General features: G+C 44.2%; 1 protein-coding gene across 8 annotated transcripts in view; it reads left to right on the top strand.

The window, feature by feature from the left end:
• Nucleotides 1-13,755, top strand: part of PLEKHH1 (pleckstrin homology, MyTH4 and FERM domain containing H1) — a 101,149-nt gene that overhangs the window by 42,939 nt on the left and 44,455 nt on the right. For 6 of the 8 annotated variants that reach the window (XM_075927390.2, XM_075927391.2, XM_075927385.2 and 3 more), the window contains 5 exons: nucleotides 2,682-2,760; nucleotides 4,409-4,500; nucleotides 5,182-5,332; nucleotides 6,351-6,493; nucleotides 7,684-7,794. In XM_075927390.2, the coding sequence (XP_075783505.2) occupies nucleotides 2,682-2,760; nucleotides 4,409-4,500; nucleotides 5,182-5,332; nucleotides 6,351-6,493; nucleotides 7,684-7,794 (576 nt within the window). The remainder of the gene's footprint in view (nucleotides 1-2,681; nucleotides 2,761-4,408; nucleotides 4,501-5,181; nucleotides 5,333-6,350; nucleotides 6,494-7,683; nucleotides 7,795-13,755) is intronic. The other 2 variants (XM_089778533.1, XM_089778534.1) reach the window with 1 other exon arrangement.

Below are 13,755 nucleotides of genomic sequence, written 5' to 3' on the forward strand. Positions count from 1 at the left end.
TGCAAGAATGCATCTGGAAATCGGGAGCAGGATTGATGACAAGATGGAGACAGCCTCATGATACTTTTATATTCCTGGTGTCTCCCAAACTGGAGCTGGTCACATGATCAAGTGACCTGTCTGTGTTTCACATGCAAGTAGCCATTATGCACTGGCTGGTCTTCAAGCTTCCAGACACATTCCTCAGGTGTGTATTGGCCACTCTGAGAGCCATTGTCCAGTTAACACAGCCATTCACTGAACAATCCTTGCTCACAACAGGCAGTCCAGGCCCATTGCTCCCTCCCAGACAGAGAACGTTTAAAATACAAGAACAGAACCCATATTCATAACTTCACATACAAAAATTATACAAGTACATGAGTATCATACACAGAATCAGTAGAGCATAAGCTTTCATTTGACATCTCACATGGCCCATTTTGTACAGAATTTGGGGCAAACACCACCGGTAGGTGCAGCAGTGATCTGTCTGCTCACTTTACAATCCTGTAACATGACACTTTGTCACTGAGTCAGTTGAGTCATTTGAACCAGTTGTCCCCAAATCCTAGGGCAGTGTGGAGGACTGGGAGGGGAGTAGGCTATTCTCCCTAGGGGGTGGGGAGGGAGCACCACCTAGCCGTACTCTGTATCCAGCTCAACTCTAGCTCCCACTGCAGCTCCATTTTGTTCCCAGCCCAAATCCAGCACAGTTCTGCCCTCATTCGCACTCTGCTACTGGCCTCTAGCCCCAACTCCTCCCCCTTTCCCAGTTCAGCCCCCATCTCTGCCTTCACCCAAGCTCCTCTGCTGAGCCAACTGTGCAGTAATGGAGGGGGCGCATAGACAGATTCCATGACTGGGAAGAGGAGCATGACAGGAAAAGTTTGTGCACCACTGACTTAAACCCAACTTTCCCCAGGTGGTCACAAATTGTACATTCTTAACTTTCTGGGTGCCCAACTTGAGTTGCAAAAATGCTTAGGGTTATTTTAACCAGTGGCGTAGCCAGAAGGAACCACTCAAGTGGGTGGGCAAGAATGGGGAGGCGGGACAGTGGGGGAATGAGTGCGATTAAGCCTCGACCCCACTCCCTGGGTGGAGCAGAATAAGCTCTGGTCCCCAGCTCCCCAGCTGGTATGCTGCCAGGTGGGTCTGGAAAAAAGGGGGTGGGCCACAGCCAGGAGCAGCTTGAGGCTGGCTGCGGTAGCTGGCGCCCCAGGTGGAAGGCACAATTGGCACCCCTGCCTGCACAGCTGTCAATGGCCGTGACACAATCACGGGGCACCCCGGCGCCCCGTGACATCATCATCTGGCACCCAGGCCGAAGACACCCTAGGCAACTGCCTAGTTTGCCTAAGCTCACGGGCTGCCCCTGGCCACAGTCCACTCAGGCTTAACCATGGCTACAACCCTGGCACTAACGGCTACAACCCTGGCACTAACAGCTGCAACTGAAGTCAATGGGAGCTGTGCTTTGAACATTCAAAGTGTTATATAATGCTAAGCTCTCTGAAACTTTAGGTGGCAAGTGTCTCAAGTTGGGCACCCAAAATTAGTAGACACTTTTGACTTTAATTGCTCTGTGCTTCAGTTTCCCACCTGTACAATGGGGGGAAAATCATCCTATTATCTCACAAGATTGTTCTAAAGACAAATTAAGTAATGTTTGTAAGCGCTCTGATACTGTAGTGATGAGTGCCATAGGAATTCCTTAAGGAATTTAATAACTCTGTCTTCAGAGCCAGATTTGAACTGTCTGTGAAATAAGACATCTGGCCACCCAATGAACAACGAGGAGAAACCAAATTATTGAAAAGCTATTAGTTAAATAAGTACTGTTTGTGCTGTGCACTGAATGAGGCAGGGATCCTATGGAAAACATAGTATGTGTTCATGTAATTAAAGACTATTATAATTCATATATCAGCCTGAACACTGGCATATCCTACATTTTTGAGTTTTCAACCTTAATGCTATTTTGATGTAGTTTTTATGTGTAATATTATATATTATTTGACAATGTTTAATTATTTAGTGATAAAGCACGAGAGTTCAGAATTAAGGCTTATCTTCCAACCTTAACCCTGCATTTGCCCACTTTTGACTCTTTAATTTATATATCTTAATGTTGCATTAGTGTCAGATTTTTTTCCATGGAATTGATGTCATTTGTGAAGCTCTTTGAAATCTTTAGAGATGAAAGGCCATATGTTATGGTAACTCAGACCAATGCTTATTCGAATAATTCCATCCACTCTCTTGGCAAATAATGGGAATCTTCCACAGATGATGTTTCTATTTTGGCTGTTCACTTTACACCTTTTTTAGCACATTGTAATGGATTGTTCATCGCAATGAAACCAGCATTTCTGAAGTTTGATTTAAATTGATGATTGAATATAGTTGTCCCAGTTTGAGGATGTGATCTCTTAGCACTACCAGCAATCCTGCTGTGATTCGGGGTTGGGGCTGGATATTGCCACTACAGCTTTTTTCTAACACCATGCAGTGGGATGGATCAGCTTCTCCTTAGAAATCCTTTCCTTCATGGATGCTGCTGCTGCTGCTAGTCAGGACAGAAAGGAATGTGAGGCCATTAGAGCTGAACAAGTGAAATAGTCCTGTTTACTTACCATTTGTTTGTTATATTCTGGTGCTTTGCCTGACCATTGCCCTATGTAATGCTATTCTTCCAGGAGAGTCGGATCTATGCAGTAGCCAAGTCAGGCATGAGGCTGTCGGAAGTGGCCCTTGGGACTAACTCACCCAGCTGGAGTAAGTTCAAGATAAGAGCCATCCAGAGAGAGAGCTTGGGCTGAGGCTGTAAGACATTAGCCTCTGGCTGTTCATGTTTTTTCCCTTTCTTGTCTGTTTTGAAATCAAATCTTAGTATGAGTGTCAGCCAGGTGGAGGAAGATATCTGGGCCTAGATGGGTAAGTCTACATCGCATTTTAGAGCAAACCTCCCAGTCCAGGGCCACAGATTTGTGCTAAGCAGGGTTTATTTAACCCACTAAATATAAGTGTAGATGTTGCTCTGTCTCTGGAATCTACAGGAAGGAGGGAGAGCTGCAATGTCAAAACAATCTTTACGCTGCTATTTTTATGAGTCTGTGGACCTGGGATGGGAGGGTTGCCCCAAGTTGCAGCACAGAAATACCATGCCGAGCCAATCCTTTTTTTTGCCTCTGTGTTAAGTAACTTCTATGCGAGGTTTATTTACCTCCTCCCCCACTCATGAAAAGATACTTCTCTGCACACCTTGCTGTTGTCTGCCTGATCTGCTCTAAAGCTGTGGTGACCCCACCATCACCTTCCACCTATTTCTGAGCTTCCACCTTTGGTGACCTATCAGCATGCCACAGGAAGCTAAGGAGAGAGCTTTCCAAAATGGAGATAAGGAAGGCAAGTAGTGAATTATCTGGTGTGGATCTCTGGCACTGACTTCCTTGGGCATAATGCTCTGACTGGCGGCTCTGTGGAATATTCATGAACCTTGCTAAACTGACCCAGTGTCACTACAGGGATTGAATAGATCTAAGTCTAGTCCTGGGACCTCAAAGTGGGGAGCAATGGAATACCTTTTTTGTATGCTCTATTAGTAAGATGGCTAAACAGTCTCACTTTCCTTCAGTCAAACCTAGGGCTGGTTATGCACGTCTCACCAGAATGCAAAAATCTCCTGGTGCTGCCTTTTACTATGTGGTTCACTGTGCCTGGGAGGAATGCAAGGGTGGGTGAGGTGTCCTACAAGTACACTGGAAGAGGAAATTCTGTCACCTGTGAGAACTCTACTCTAAAAAATTAGTGACCCCCGTCCCCACAACCTTTGAAAGATCAAGTGTTCCAGCAAAACACTACCTCTTCCTCACTAGGGGTGTGTCTAGACTACATGCCTCCTCCGACGGAGGCATGTAGATTAGCCAGATCGGAAGAGGGAAATGAAGCCGCGATTAAAATAATCGCGGCTTCATTTAAATTTAAATGGCTGCCCCGATCTGCCGATCAGCTGTTTGTCGGCAGATCGGGGCAGTCTGGACGCGATGCGCCGACAAAGAAGCCTTTCTTGATCGACACAGGTAAACCTGGTTTCACGAGGCTTACCTGTGCCGATGAAGAAAGGCTTCTTTGTCGGCGCGTCGCGTCCAGACTGCCCCGATCTGCCGACAAACAGCTGATCGGCAGATCGGGGCAGCCATTTAAATTTAAATGAAGCCGCGATTATTTTAATCGCGGCTTCATTTCCCTCTTCCGAACTGGCTAATCTACATGCCTCCGTCGAAGGAGGCATGTAGTCTAGACACACCCTAGTTGTTTTAGTCAGGGTTCCCTCTTGCTACATTAGTGCCTTCACTCCTACTTCCCTCCATTAAAACCTGCTGTTTTTTCACCTGTGTCTTTTTTCTCTCTCTGAATTTTTTAGTTTTAAATTTTCCATCATATTCAAATTCTGGACCATTCACTGGCCTCATCTACAGAAATGTCACAGTTCCCGTCTACTCCACACTGAAGGGGGTAAGGGATTACTTCTCCTTTTCTGTTAAACAAAGAATGGGGAGAGTTGTCACCGTCTTGAGAGCAGGAAGGAACAACACTGAACAGACAAGAGGACTTGAGAATGCCACAGAGCCCTGCAGACTGACAAGCTGCAGCAGAGTAGTAGACGCCATGCACACAAATGGCATTGATAGACATATTTAAAACTATTTTATCTTTGCCAAATTGAAGGCAATATTGGCAGCTTACTGAATATACCATCAAATGTGCACAAAGTGAAACTTACAAAGGTTCAGTCCAAGGAGACTACAGATCCCCATTCTGGGAGGATGGAACCCTGGTACATGTTTGAGAGCAGGCAGTTCTTGGAAAGCTTCTGGAAGATGGCTATGGTGAAGCCTAGCAAGGTCTTGGAGGTTGGAGTGTGAATGAGAATGAAACAGATGAATTGGGTTTTTGGAGTCCGAGGAAGATAGGGAGACTTGGGAATATGGGACCTGGAAGAGAACATGGCCTGGAGAATGAGGAACGAGAGTTCAAAACCTCAGCCTGATGATGAGTGGGGTGAGATGGCCTGGATAGCTTTGAAAAGATGAAACTGGCCTGTTCTGTTTGTGTTGTGTCTCTATGAATTGTACCATGTGTCTGCATTGGAGATCCTCCTTCCTTACATTCTAATCCTGAAGCCTTGTTTTCCAGAAAGCCACCCAGATCAGCAACATTCCTTTCTTAGATGAGTCCTCAGGCTCTGATGATGACTGCAGCTCCCATGCCAGCATCCGGACCTCCAATGGTGGATCTGAGATCAGAAAGAGCAGCACACCAGGCAGCCCTCGTGCTATGAAACGAGGTAAGGTGAATCCAATAAATAGGGGAGAGCAGGCAGACTTGGGCTGCCAACCACTGCTCAGGAAAAACTAGTCTTCTAGAATAGTTCTTAATCTACAGTGGAAATCTGACACCAGGATCAGTCGTGGGCTCTCCCTCATTTGATTGCTACAGCCAAATAATTGAGATATGTAGATGTGTGGAATCATGAGCTTCCTACATTAGTTGTGTGCTAAAAACAAACAAACAAACCAAAAATACTTTTCGTTCTTTCTTTCGTTCTTTCCAGGCCATCTATTAGGCATGCTAGTACCAACTCATGTCAATTAACTTGTTGTTGGCTCCTGTTAGCTCTGTCACAAGCTGGTAAATTCTGCACTAGAAGCCAAATGATACTTAATATGTGCACAATTCTTCCCTGCCTTTGGTGCATCAGATATGTTGTATCCTGATCAGTGTAAGTGAAAAACATGAGAATGAGAATTGCCTTGTGGATCCACTCTAGCTTTCTGCAAAGCAGCTCGGTCATTGCTAGTGGAGAACTGTAAACCTGAATTCTGTATATATTATTTAAAATGGTCTCTTCTCATGCTGTACTGGCTAATGTGTCTGTGTGCCACTGGAATCTAGAGGCAGAAGAATTACAAGAAAGTGAAGATTCACTACTAAGGTTAGGGTTCTCCTTTAGTTCAAGTGGTAGAGGCTTGTAATTTGATAGCAGAGATTCTTGAGCGCTATTAGATAATATCCTCATGTGCGGTTTAGGTAGTATTTTGCCTGTGTTTAGGCAGCCCTATATTCATCACAGTATAGAATTCTTTCCCCTTCCTACATTTCCAGAAGAATGGATTCATAGGCTTGGGCGGTGGGGTTTGAATGTCCAAGATTTGAAACAATATCCAATTGATTTGCTCATCTTGAACCAAATACTTTTGTGGTTGAATTGGAGGCTTTCTCAGAGAATGCAGGCTCAGGATGCAAGTTACAGGTCTCACTCAGGTCCTGGACACTTACGATTCCCATTATCCCTTGATTCCTAGCAGGTGTCTCTATGTCCTCGCTGAGTTCAGAGAGTGATTATGCCATCCCCCCTGATGCCTATTCCCTGGATGGCGACTATTCAGAGCCAGAGCACAAGCTGCAGCGGACATCTTCCTATTCCACTGATGGCGGAGTCTGCAGTGTAAGTTATGCCCCCCTGGACTTCAGTTTGGGATGCTGATACAGCACTAACCCTGAAAAGGGAATGGCAAAACTACTGTTTATAGTCACTACAGGATCCTCTGTCATGCTGCATCAGACTGTTGATCCAGCTTGTCTCTAACAGAAGCCACTGCTTGATACTTTATAGGAATGTGGAACCCCCATAACGTATTTGATCTGCTGCTTAGTGCTGAGCACTGGGGATATTTTTCTGCCCATCTCACTCTTCTTTAGATGATGGTTGTGACCTCACCCATTTGTATAGAAACAAAAAGTTTTTAATTTGGAAACATGAGGCGTTTGGGTTTAGCATTCAGAGCAACAGTGGAGGAGTGACAAGACCCACATTTTATTGCCAGTTTAGCTCTGTGCCTCAATTTCTTTCTCTATAAAACGGGGATAAAGATAATTGTACATCTCTATAGAGAGCTTTGGGTTACCAAATGAAAAGTGCTTATATAAATACCCAGTGTTATTTATTTTATCAGTGCTGATATGGGCTTGATTCTGCAAAAATGGCTACGGCTTGCTGCATTAATGAGTATGCTGCCATGCAGCCACCAAGAAGCAAGGGGAAGGAAATAGGAGGAAGCACATAGCTCAGCGGCATGTTTAACCTCCCATCTCATCCGCTCAGCCACAAGTTATAGACTTCACACAGGAACCACTGATGCAAATTCTATGGCTCATGTGTTAGTGATCGTAGTCCATTATGGCCTTACAAAATTATTAATTTATCATGTGAATCCATTTTCCCATTCCTCACCTTTAAAAAAACAAAAACAAAAAAAAACCTCCTGCTTGCATGAGACTTGAGGGTTGAGCTATTGCTGCCTAGAGCTTACCCTTACCTCATTTATGTTGGAAGAGCGCTTAGCACATTGTACAGGAAAATAATAATTTTCAGTGACTCAGGCACCTTGTGAAAGCATGAGTAGTCCTGCCTTCAGCTACTTTCTTCACTGACTGACACATCCACCTTGGTACTTAGACATGGCGGTAGCAGATTCTCAAAGTTATGTAATGATGTGGGCCCAAATATCTGGCAGTATGAGCTGGAGAGAAGATGCAGGATGCTGGAGACCTGGCAGATGGCAGCATTTGGTGTGGGCACTTCTCAGCTGCTTTTATCTTGGGCATGGGATGATCCCCTTATTCTTTATCCTCTAGGAGCCCATGGAGAAGTCAGGCTATTTGCTGAAAATGGGCAGCCAGGTGAAGACATGGAAGAGACGTTGGTTTGTTCTGAGAAATGGACAAATCATGTACTACAAATCTCCAGTAAGTGAGAAGCAAACACACCAATGCCTGACACAGGGGACAGGCTGCTTGATGACTGAGTTAGTTTTATGAACCGGTGAAAGCTGCCACACTGATAGAGGACTTCAGTTGCTAGGACTATTTATTTACATAACAAAGACATTGTGGGCAGCAGCACGTGCAAGCTTGCACCTCCCACGATCTTGCCATTGTGCCTCATCCCTGATCCTGGGCTACAATCCCCAAGGAAGAGGGGAGTCTTCATTCAATCGTTGTCTTTCTGTTCAGACAGAGGGGCCATGTATAGTCGTAGTTTTTGTGAAATAACAATTTATCTACTATCAACTGGGCTTGAGACCTGTTGGCTGACGCAGAGACTACTGAAAGCGAAAGCAAAAAAAATAAAAAATAAAAAGTGTTTCTCCTCATATTGATCTTGCTCCAGTATGAAAGCAAATGCAAAAAAAAAAATTGCTAGTACAACATTAAGGATATGCAGGCAGGCACTTAGATGTGAAGAAGTTAGAAAGTTAGGCCTGACTACAGCCCTTTAGCTCTTCCCTTTGTACAAGCATACAATTCAGTGTTAATTGTATGGTCACATACCGTTTCTCAAATAATATGATAGCAGAATTTTTTTCTACTAAATGGAATGGGATTATTTAAAGAGTATTGTAATATATGCTCACGCAAGGGGCTGATTAGTAGTTGCCAGTTTAATTTTCATATGTCCTGAGTTTTAAGTAGCTAACAAAATGAGCTCAAACTAGCTATGGGAATAAAGGGAAACAAGAAGATTTTTTCTAAATACATTAGAAGCAAGAGGAAAACCAAGGACAGAGTAGGCCCACTGGTCAGTGAGGAGGGAGAAACAATAACAGGAAACTTGGAAATGGCAGAGATGCTTAATGACTTCTTTGTTACGGTCTTCACCGAGAAGTCTGAAGGAATGCCTGAGGTAGGTTTAGAATATAACATAAAAAAGAACAAGTTAAAAATCACCTAGAAATGTTAGATGCCTGCAAGTCATCAGGGCCTGATGAAATGCATCTTAGAATTCTCAAGGAGCTGATAGAGGAGGTATCTGAGCCTCTAGCTATCCTCTTTGGAAAATCATGGGAGACAGGAGAGATTCCAGAAGACTGAAAAAGGGCAAATATAGTGCCTATTTATAAAAAAGGAAATAAGAACAACCCAGGAAACTACAGACCAGTTAGTTTAACTTCTGTGTCAGGTAAGATAATGGAGCAGGTAATTAAGGAAATAATCTGTAAATACTTGGAAGGTGGCAAGGTGACAGGGAACAGCCAGCATGGATTTGTAAAGAACAAATCATATCAAACCAATCTGATAGCTTTCTTTGATAGGATAACGAGTCTTGTGGACAGGGGAGAAGTGGTGGATGTGGTATATCTAGACTTTAGTAAGGCATTAGATACGGTCTCGCATGATATTCTTATCAATAAACTAGGCAAATACAACTTAGATGGGGCTACTATAAGGTGGGTGCATAACTGGCTGGATAACCATACTCAGAGAGTAGTTATTAATGGTTCACAATCCTGCTGGAAAGGTATAACAAGTGGGGTTCTGCAGGGGTCTGTTTTGGGACCGGCTCTCTTCAATAACTTCATCAAGGATTTAGATATTGGCATAGAAAGTACGCTTATTAAGTTTGTAGATGATACCAAGCTGGGAGGGGTTGCGACTAATCTGGAGGATAGAGTCATAATTCAAAATGATCTGGACAAATTGGAGAAATGGTCTGAGATAAACAGGATGAAGTTTAATAAAGACAAATGCAAAGTGCTCCACCTAGGAAGGAACAATCAGTTTCACACATAGAGAATGGGAAGCGACTGTCTAGGAAGGAATACGACAGAAAGGGATCTAGGGGCTATAGTGGACCACAAGCTGAATATGAGTTAGCAGTGTGATGCTGTTGCAAAAAAAGCAAACATGATTCTGAGATGCATTAACAGGTGTGTTGTGAGCAAGACATGAGAAGTCATTCTTCCACTCTACTCTGCGCTGGTTAGGCCTCAGTTGGAATATTGTGTCCAGTTCTGGGCACCGCATTTCAAGAAGGATTTGAAGAAATTGGAGAGGGTCCAGAAAAGAGCAACAAGAATGATTAAAGGTCTAAAGAACATGGCCTATGAAGGAAGGCTGAAAGAATTGGGTTTGTTTAGTTTAGAAAAGAGAAGATTGAGGGGGGACATGATAGCCGTTTTCAGGTATCTAAAAGGGTGTCATAAGGAGGAGGGAGAAAAGTTGTTCATCTTGGCCTCTGAGGATAGAACAAGAAGCAATGGGCTTAAACCGCAGCAAGGGAGGTTTAGGCCATTGGACATTAGGAAAAAGTTCCTAACTGTCAGGGTAGTCAAACACTGGAATAAATTGCCCGGGAGGTTGTGGAATCTCCATCTCTGAAGATATTTAAGAGTAGGTTAGATAAATGTCTATCAGGAATGGTCTAGACAGTATTTGGTCCTGCCATGAGGGCAGGGGACTGGACTCGATGACCTCTCGAGGTCCCTTCCAGTTCTAGTATTCTATGATTCTAACTATGACTTCCTTGGAATGTAGGCATTGCCAAATCAGCCAATGGGACCTGCTAGTCCAGTATTCTAGCTACAAGAGTGGCCAATACGAGATGTGTCACAGGTTGGGGTGTGACTGTGTGCATGTATGTCCGTAAGAAACTATAGTGGATAGTTATCCCCTGATAAGGGATGTTTCTTCTTCACGCCCATTAGTTTGTGGCTGGCTTATGACCTGAAACACGGGTGGGTTTTAATCTGTTTTTTATCCTACCTATGGTATTTTAGATGTTTTCATTGTCCGTAAGCCCTCATCCTTTTAAAAATCTTACAAACTTTTGACCTCACTGCTATTTAATGGCAGTGAGTTCCACAGATGAATTGGGTAAAAAAAAAAGTTTCCTTTTATCAATTTTAAATGTGTTGTCATTTAAATAAATGTAAAAGGATATTCAATGAAGCCAGATGAGGGCACACCATTGATCTTTGTAATAGCATTACAATACTTTCAGTGTTATTTCCTATACCTTTCCTTATGGATTTCACCCTCCCTCTTCCCCTTTTAACATCTATTACACATTGAGCAAATGATCTCTTTTTTGTGTGAAGCTGTTCAAAAAGACAGGAAAATTAGGTCTTTCTTCCTTTACAGCAGCAATTCTAATTATTCCCTCACATTTCACATTTTTCAAAGAGTTAATTATTCTGTTTTTTTTTTTAAATACGGTTTCAGCCATTGTTCCTGGTATTCAAGACCATGCTCTTTTTTGTATTCCAAGATCCATTCCTTGTACCTTTAAGATAGATACAATATTCACTACTTTCCAGTCCTCTATCAAAGAACATATTTTGATGAGAGACTGCTTAACTTCATTAGTAGCTCACCTAGTTCGTTCTTAAATTTCTTCTGAGCCCATGAATCGTTTCATCTGCACCTGTTGCTCTTAGATTTATCACTTTGTTTTAGCACCTCATCTTAAATACATCCACAAAGGTTGAGGAACAGTTTCTGAGGAAAGGAAATTACTTAGCTTCTTTGCAATGTCTTTATTCTCCTTTAATTTTCTGTTTTCTCTCTGGTAGTCTGACAGACTCAACAGTTTCCCCTCATAGACTTCCTGCTTCTTAGAAACAAATATTTTTGTAATGTTTTGGATGTTTGCTCATCAATTCCCACTTTGCACACCTGATATCTATTTTACATTTTACCTATCCTTGTTTCATTTTCTGTTCTGTAGACTTAACTTGGGTTAGGGTTTCTGAAGGATACCCATTTGGCTCAAATAACATCTGCTTTAAAGATAAAAAAGGAAAAGGAAATGATCCAGTTTTATATCCAAGTACCACCAGGCAGTCAAGGGTAACCGAGGCATTTCAATATTGCCAATAAATATGAACTTGTACATCAGTTAGCCAAAGGGCAATTAACTTGTTAGTCTTGCATGGATTATCTGTGTAAGAATATTACATGTACCTTTGAAAGTGCACAGTTTAAGAAATCCTAAGGATAGCATAAAGGCCAGCTTAGCAAACCACTCGATTAATTTTGGTAATCCTTCTATGGGCTTCCTAGTAGAAATGATCACACAAAAGGAAATGAAGAATTAGTCTCATTTGCTAGTACAGTAAAACTCCATTAGTCTGGCATCCAATGCTCCGGGACTCCTGATGGTCCGGCACCATCAGGAACCTGGAAGTGCTGGGGCAGCCAGTCAGGCTTCCCCCATTCAGCTGCTGCTGAAACTGATCAGCAGCTGAATGGGGAAGCCGGGAGCAGAGCAGCTGGGGTGCTGCTGGGTTGGTCTTGTAGCGCTGCCCCGTGGGGCTGCAGGACCAACCCGGCAGCACCCCAGCTGCTCTTGGGGACGCCTGGGGCAGAGCAGCTGGAGTGCTGCCGGGTTGGTCCCGCAGCGCCAAAGGACGCGCTGTGGGACCAACCCGGCAGGACCCCAGCTGCTCTGCCCCAGGGGTCCCCGATTCAGCCGCTGCTGAAACAGATCAGTGGCTGATTCCAGGAAGCCGGGGCAGAGCTGATCTGCCCGGGGCTTCCTGGAATCAGCTGCTGATCTGTTTCAGCAGCGGCTGACTTGGGGACCCCTGGGGCAGAGCAGCTGCGGTGCTGCCGGGTTGGTCCTGCAGCGCCGAGGGGCGGCACTCCGGGACCAACCCGGCAACACCCCAGCTGCTCTGCCCCAGGCGTTGGGATTCAGCCACTGCTGAAACTGACCAGCAGCATCAGTTTCACCAGCAGGCTGAATCCGGACGCCTGGGGCAGAGCAGCTGGGGTGCTGCGGGGTTGGTCTCGTAGCGCCGCCCCTCGGCGCTGCGGGACCAACCCGGCAGCATCCCAGCTGCTCTGCCTCAGGGGTCCCCTGATCTGTTTCAGCAGCGGCTGAATTGGGGACCCCTGGGGTAGAGCAGCTGGGGACCAACCCGGCAGCACCCCAGCTGCTCTATTGCAGGCATCCCCGATTCAGCTGCGGCTGAATCAGGGACGCCTGGGGCAGAGCCAGACTATCGTAAGGGGGGGCTATGAGGGGCCTGGGGTGGCATCTCCTCCCACCCCACTCCAGACCCTTCATAGCCCCCCTTCTGATAGTCCGGCATATCTGATAATCCGGCACCCCCTGGTTGCTCTGCTACTAATAGCCACTCACTGGGGAAAAAATAAGTCAATTCTGGTGGAATTGTTTAAAAAAAATGGAAGTTATTAAAAAATTGATTACATACCCAGAAAAACAGAGGACAAATAGACACTTAGATTTTATTCAATATTCAGGCAAAGTACATTCACCTGGAAGACCAAAAAAAGTCCCCCAAAAGCCCAGCATACAACTTTCCAATCTTTTTTTTAACTATTAATACCTGATATGCTTACCTGGTCTATTAAAATGCATGTAACCAGAGATTTGACTAAGGGTATGTCTAGACTGTGGTGTTTTTCTGGGATACTGAAAAACTCTGCCACGTCCAGAGAATGCGTTTGCTCTTCCACTTTTTTTATGCGGAAGAACAAACATGCTCTTTCGGGGAGCCCTATATACCTAGTTGTACGAGGAATAAGGGCTCCTACAAAAGAGGAGGTTTTTCCACCATTTGGCCCCGTCTGGATGGGTCTAAAGGGTAGAAAAGCCTCTTCCGGAAAAGCAATCAGAAAAAAAGCAGAGCAGAATTTGCATAGCTTTTTCCAAAAAAAGGCTATAGTGTAGACCTAGCTAAAATCCCCCAAACCCTAAAACACTAAAATGACATCGCGGCGAGCAAAAAGATGCTCACTCTGTAACATGTTGATAGCCTCTTAAACACAGATCTGATTGCTATTACTATGTAATGTTTCTCTAAACAAAAGTTCATTGTTATAATGATTGCTGCATTGTCTCTGATATTTACATAGCTGTGATTTGTAAATCCGTTAACTTCCTAAACAGAGAAAAATAAA

This window comes from Pelodiscus sinensis, chromosome 5 (genome assembly GCF_052426305.1).
Source record: "Pelodiscus sinensis isolate ZL-2025 chromosome 5, ASM5242630v1, whole genome shotgun sequence".
Taxonomy (NCBI): domain Eukaryota; kingdom Metazoa; phylum Chordata; order Testudines; family Trionychidae; genus Pelodiscus; species Pelodiscus sinensis.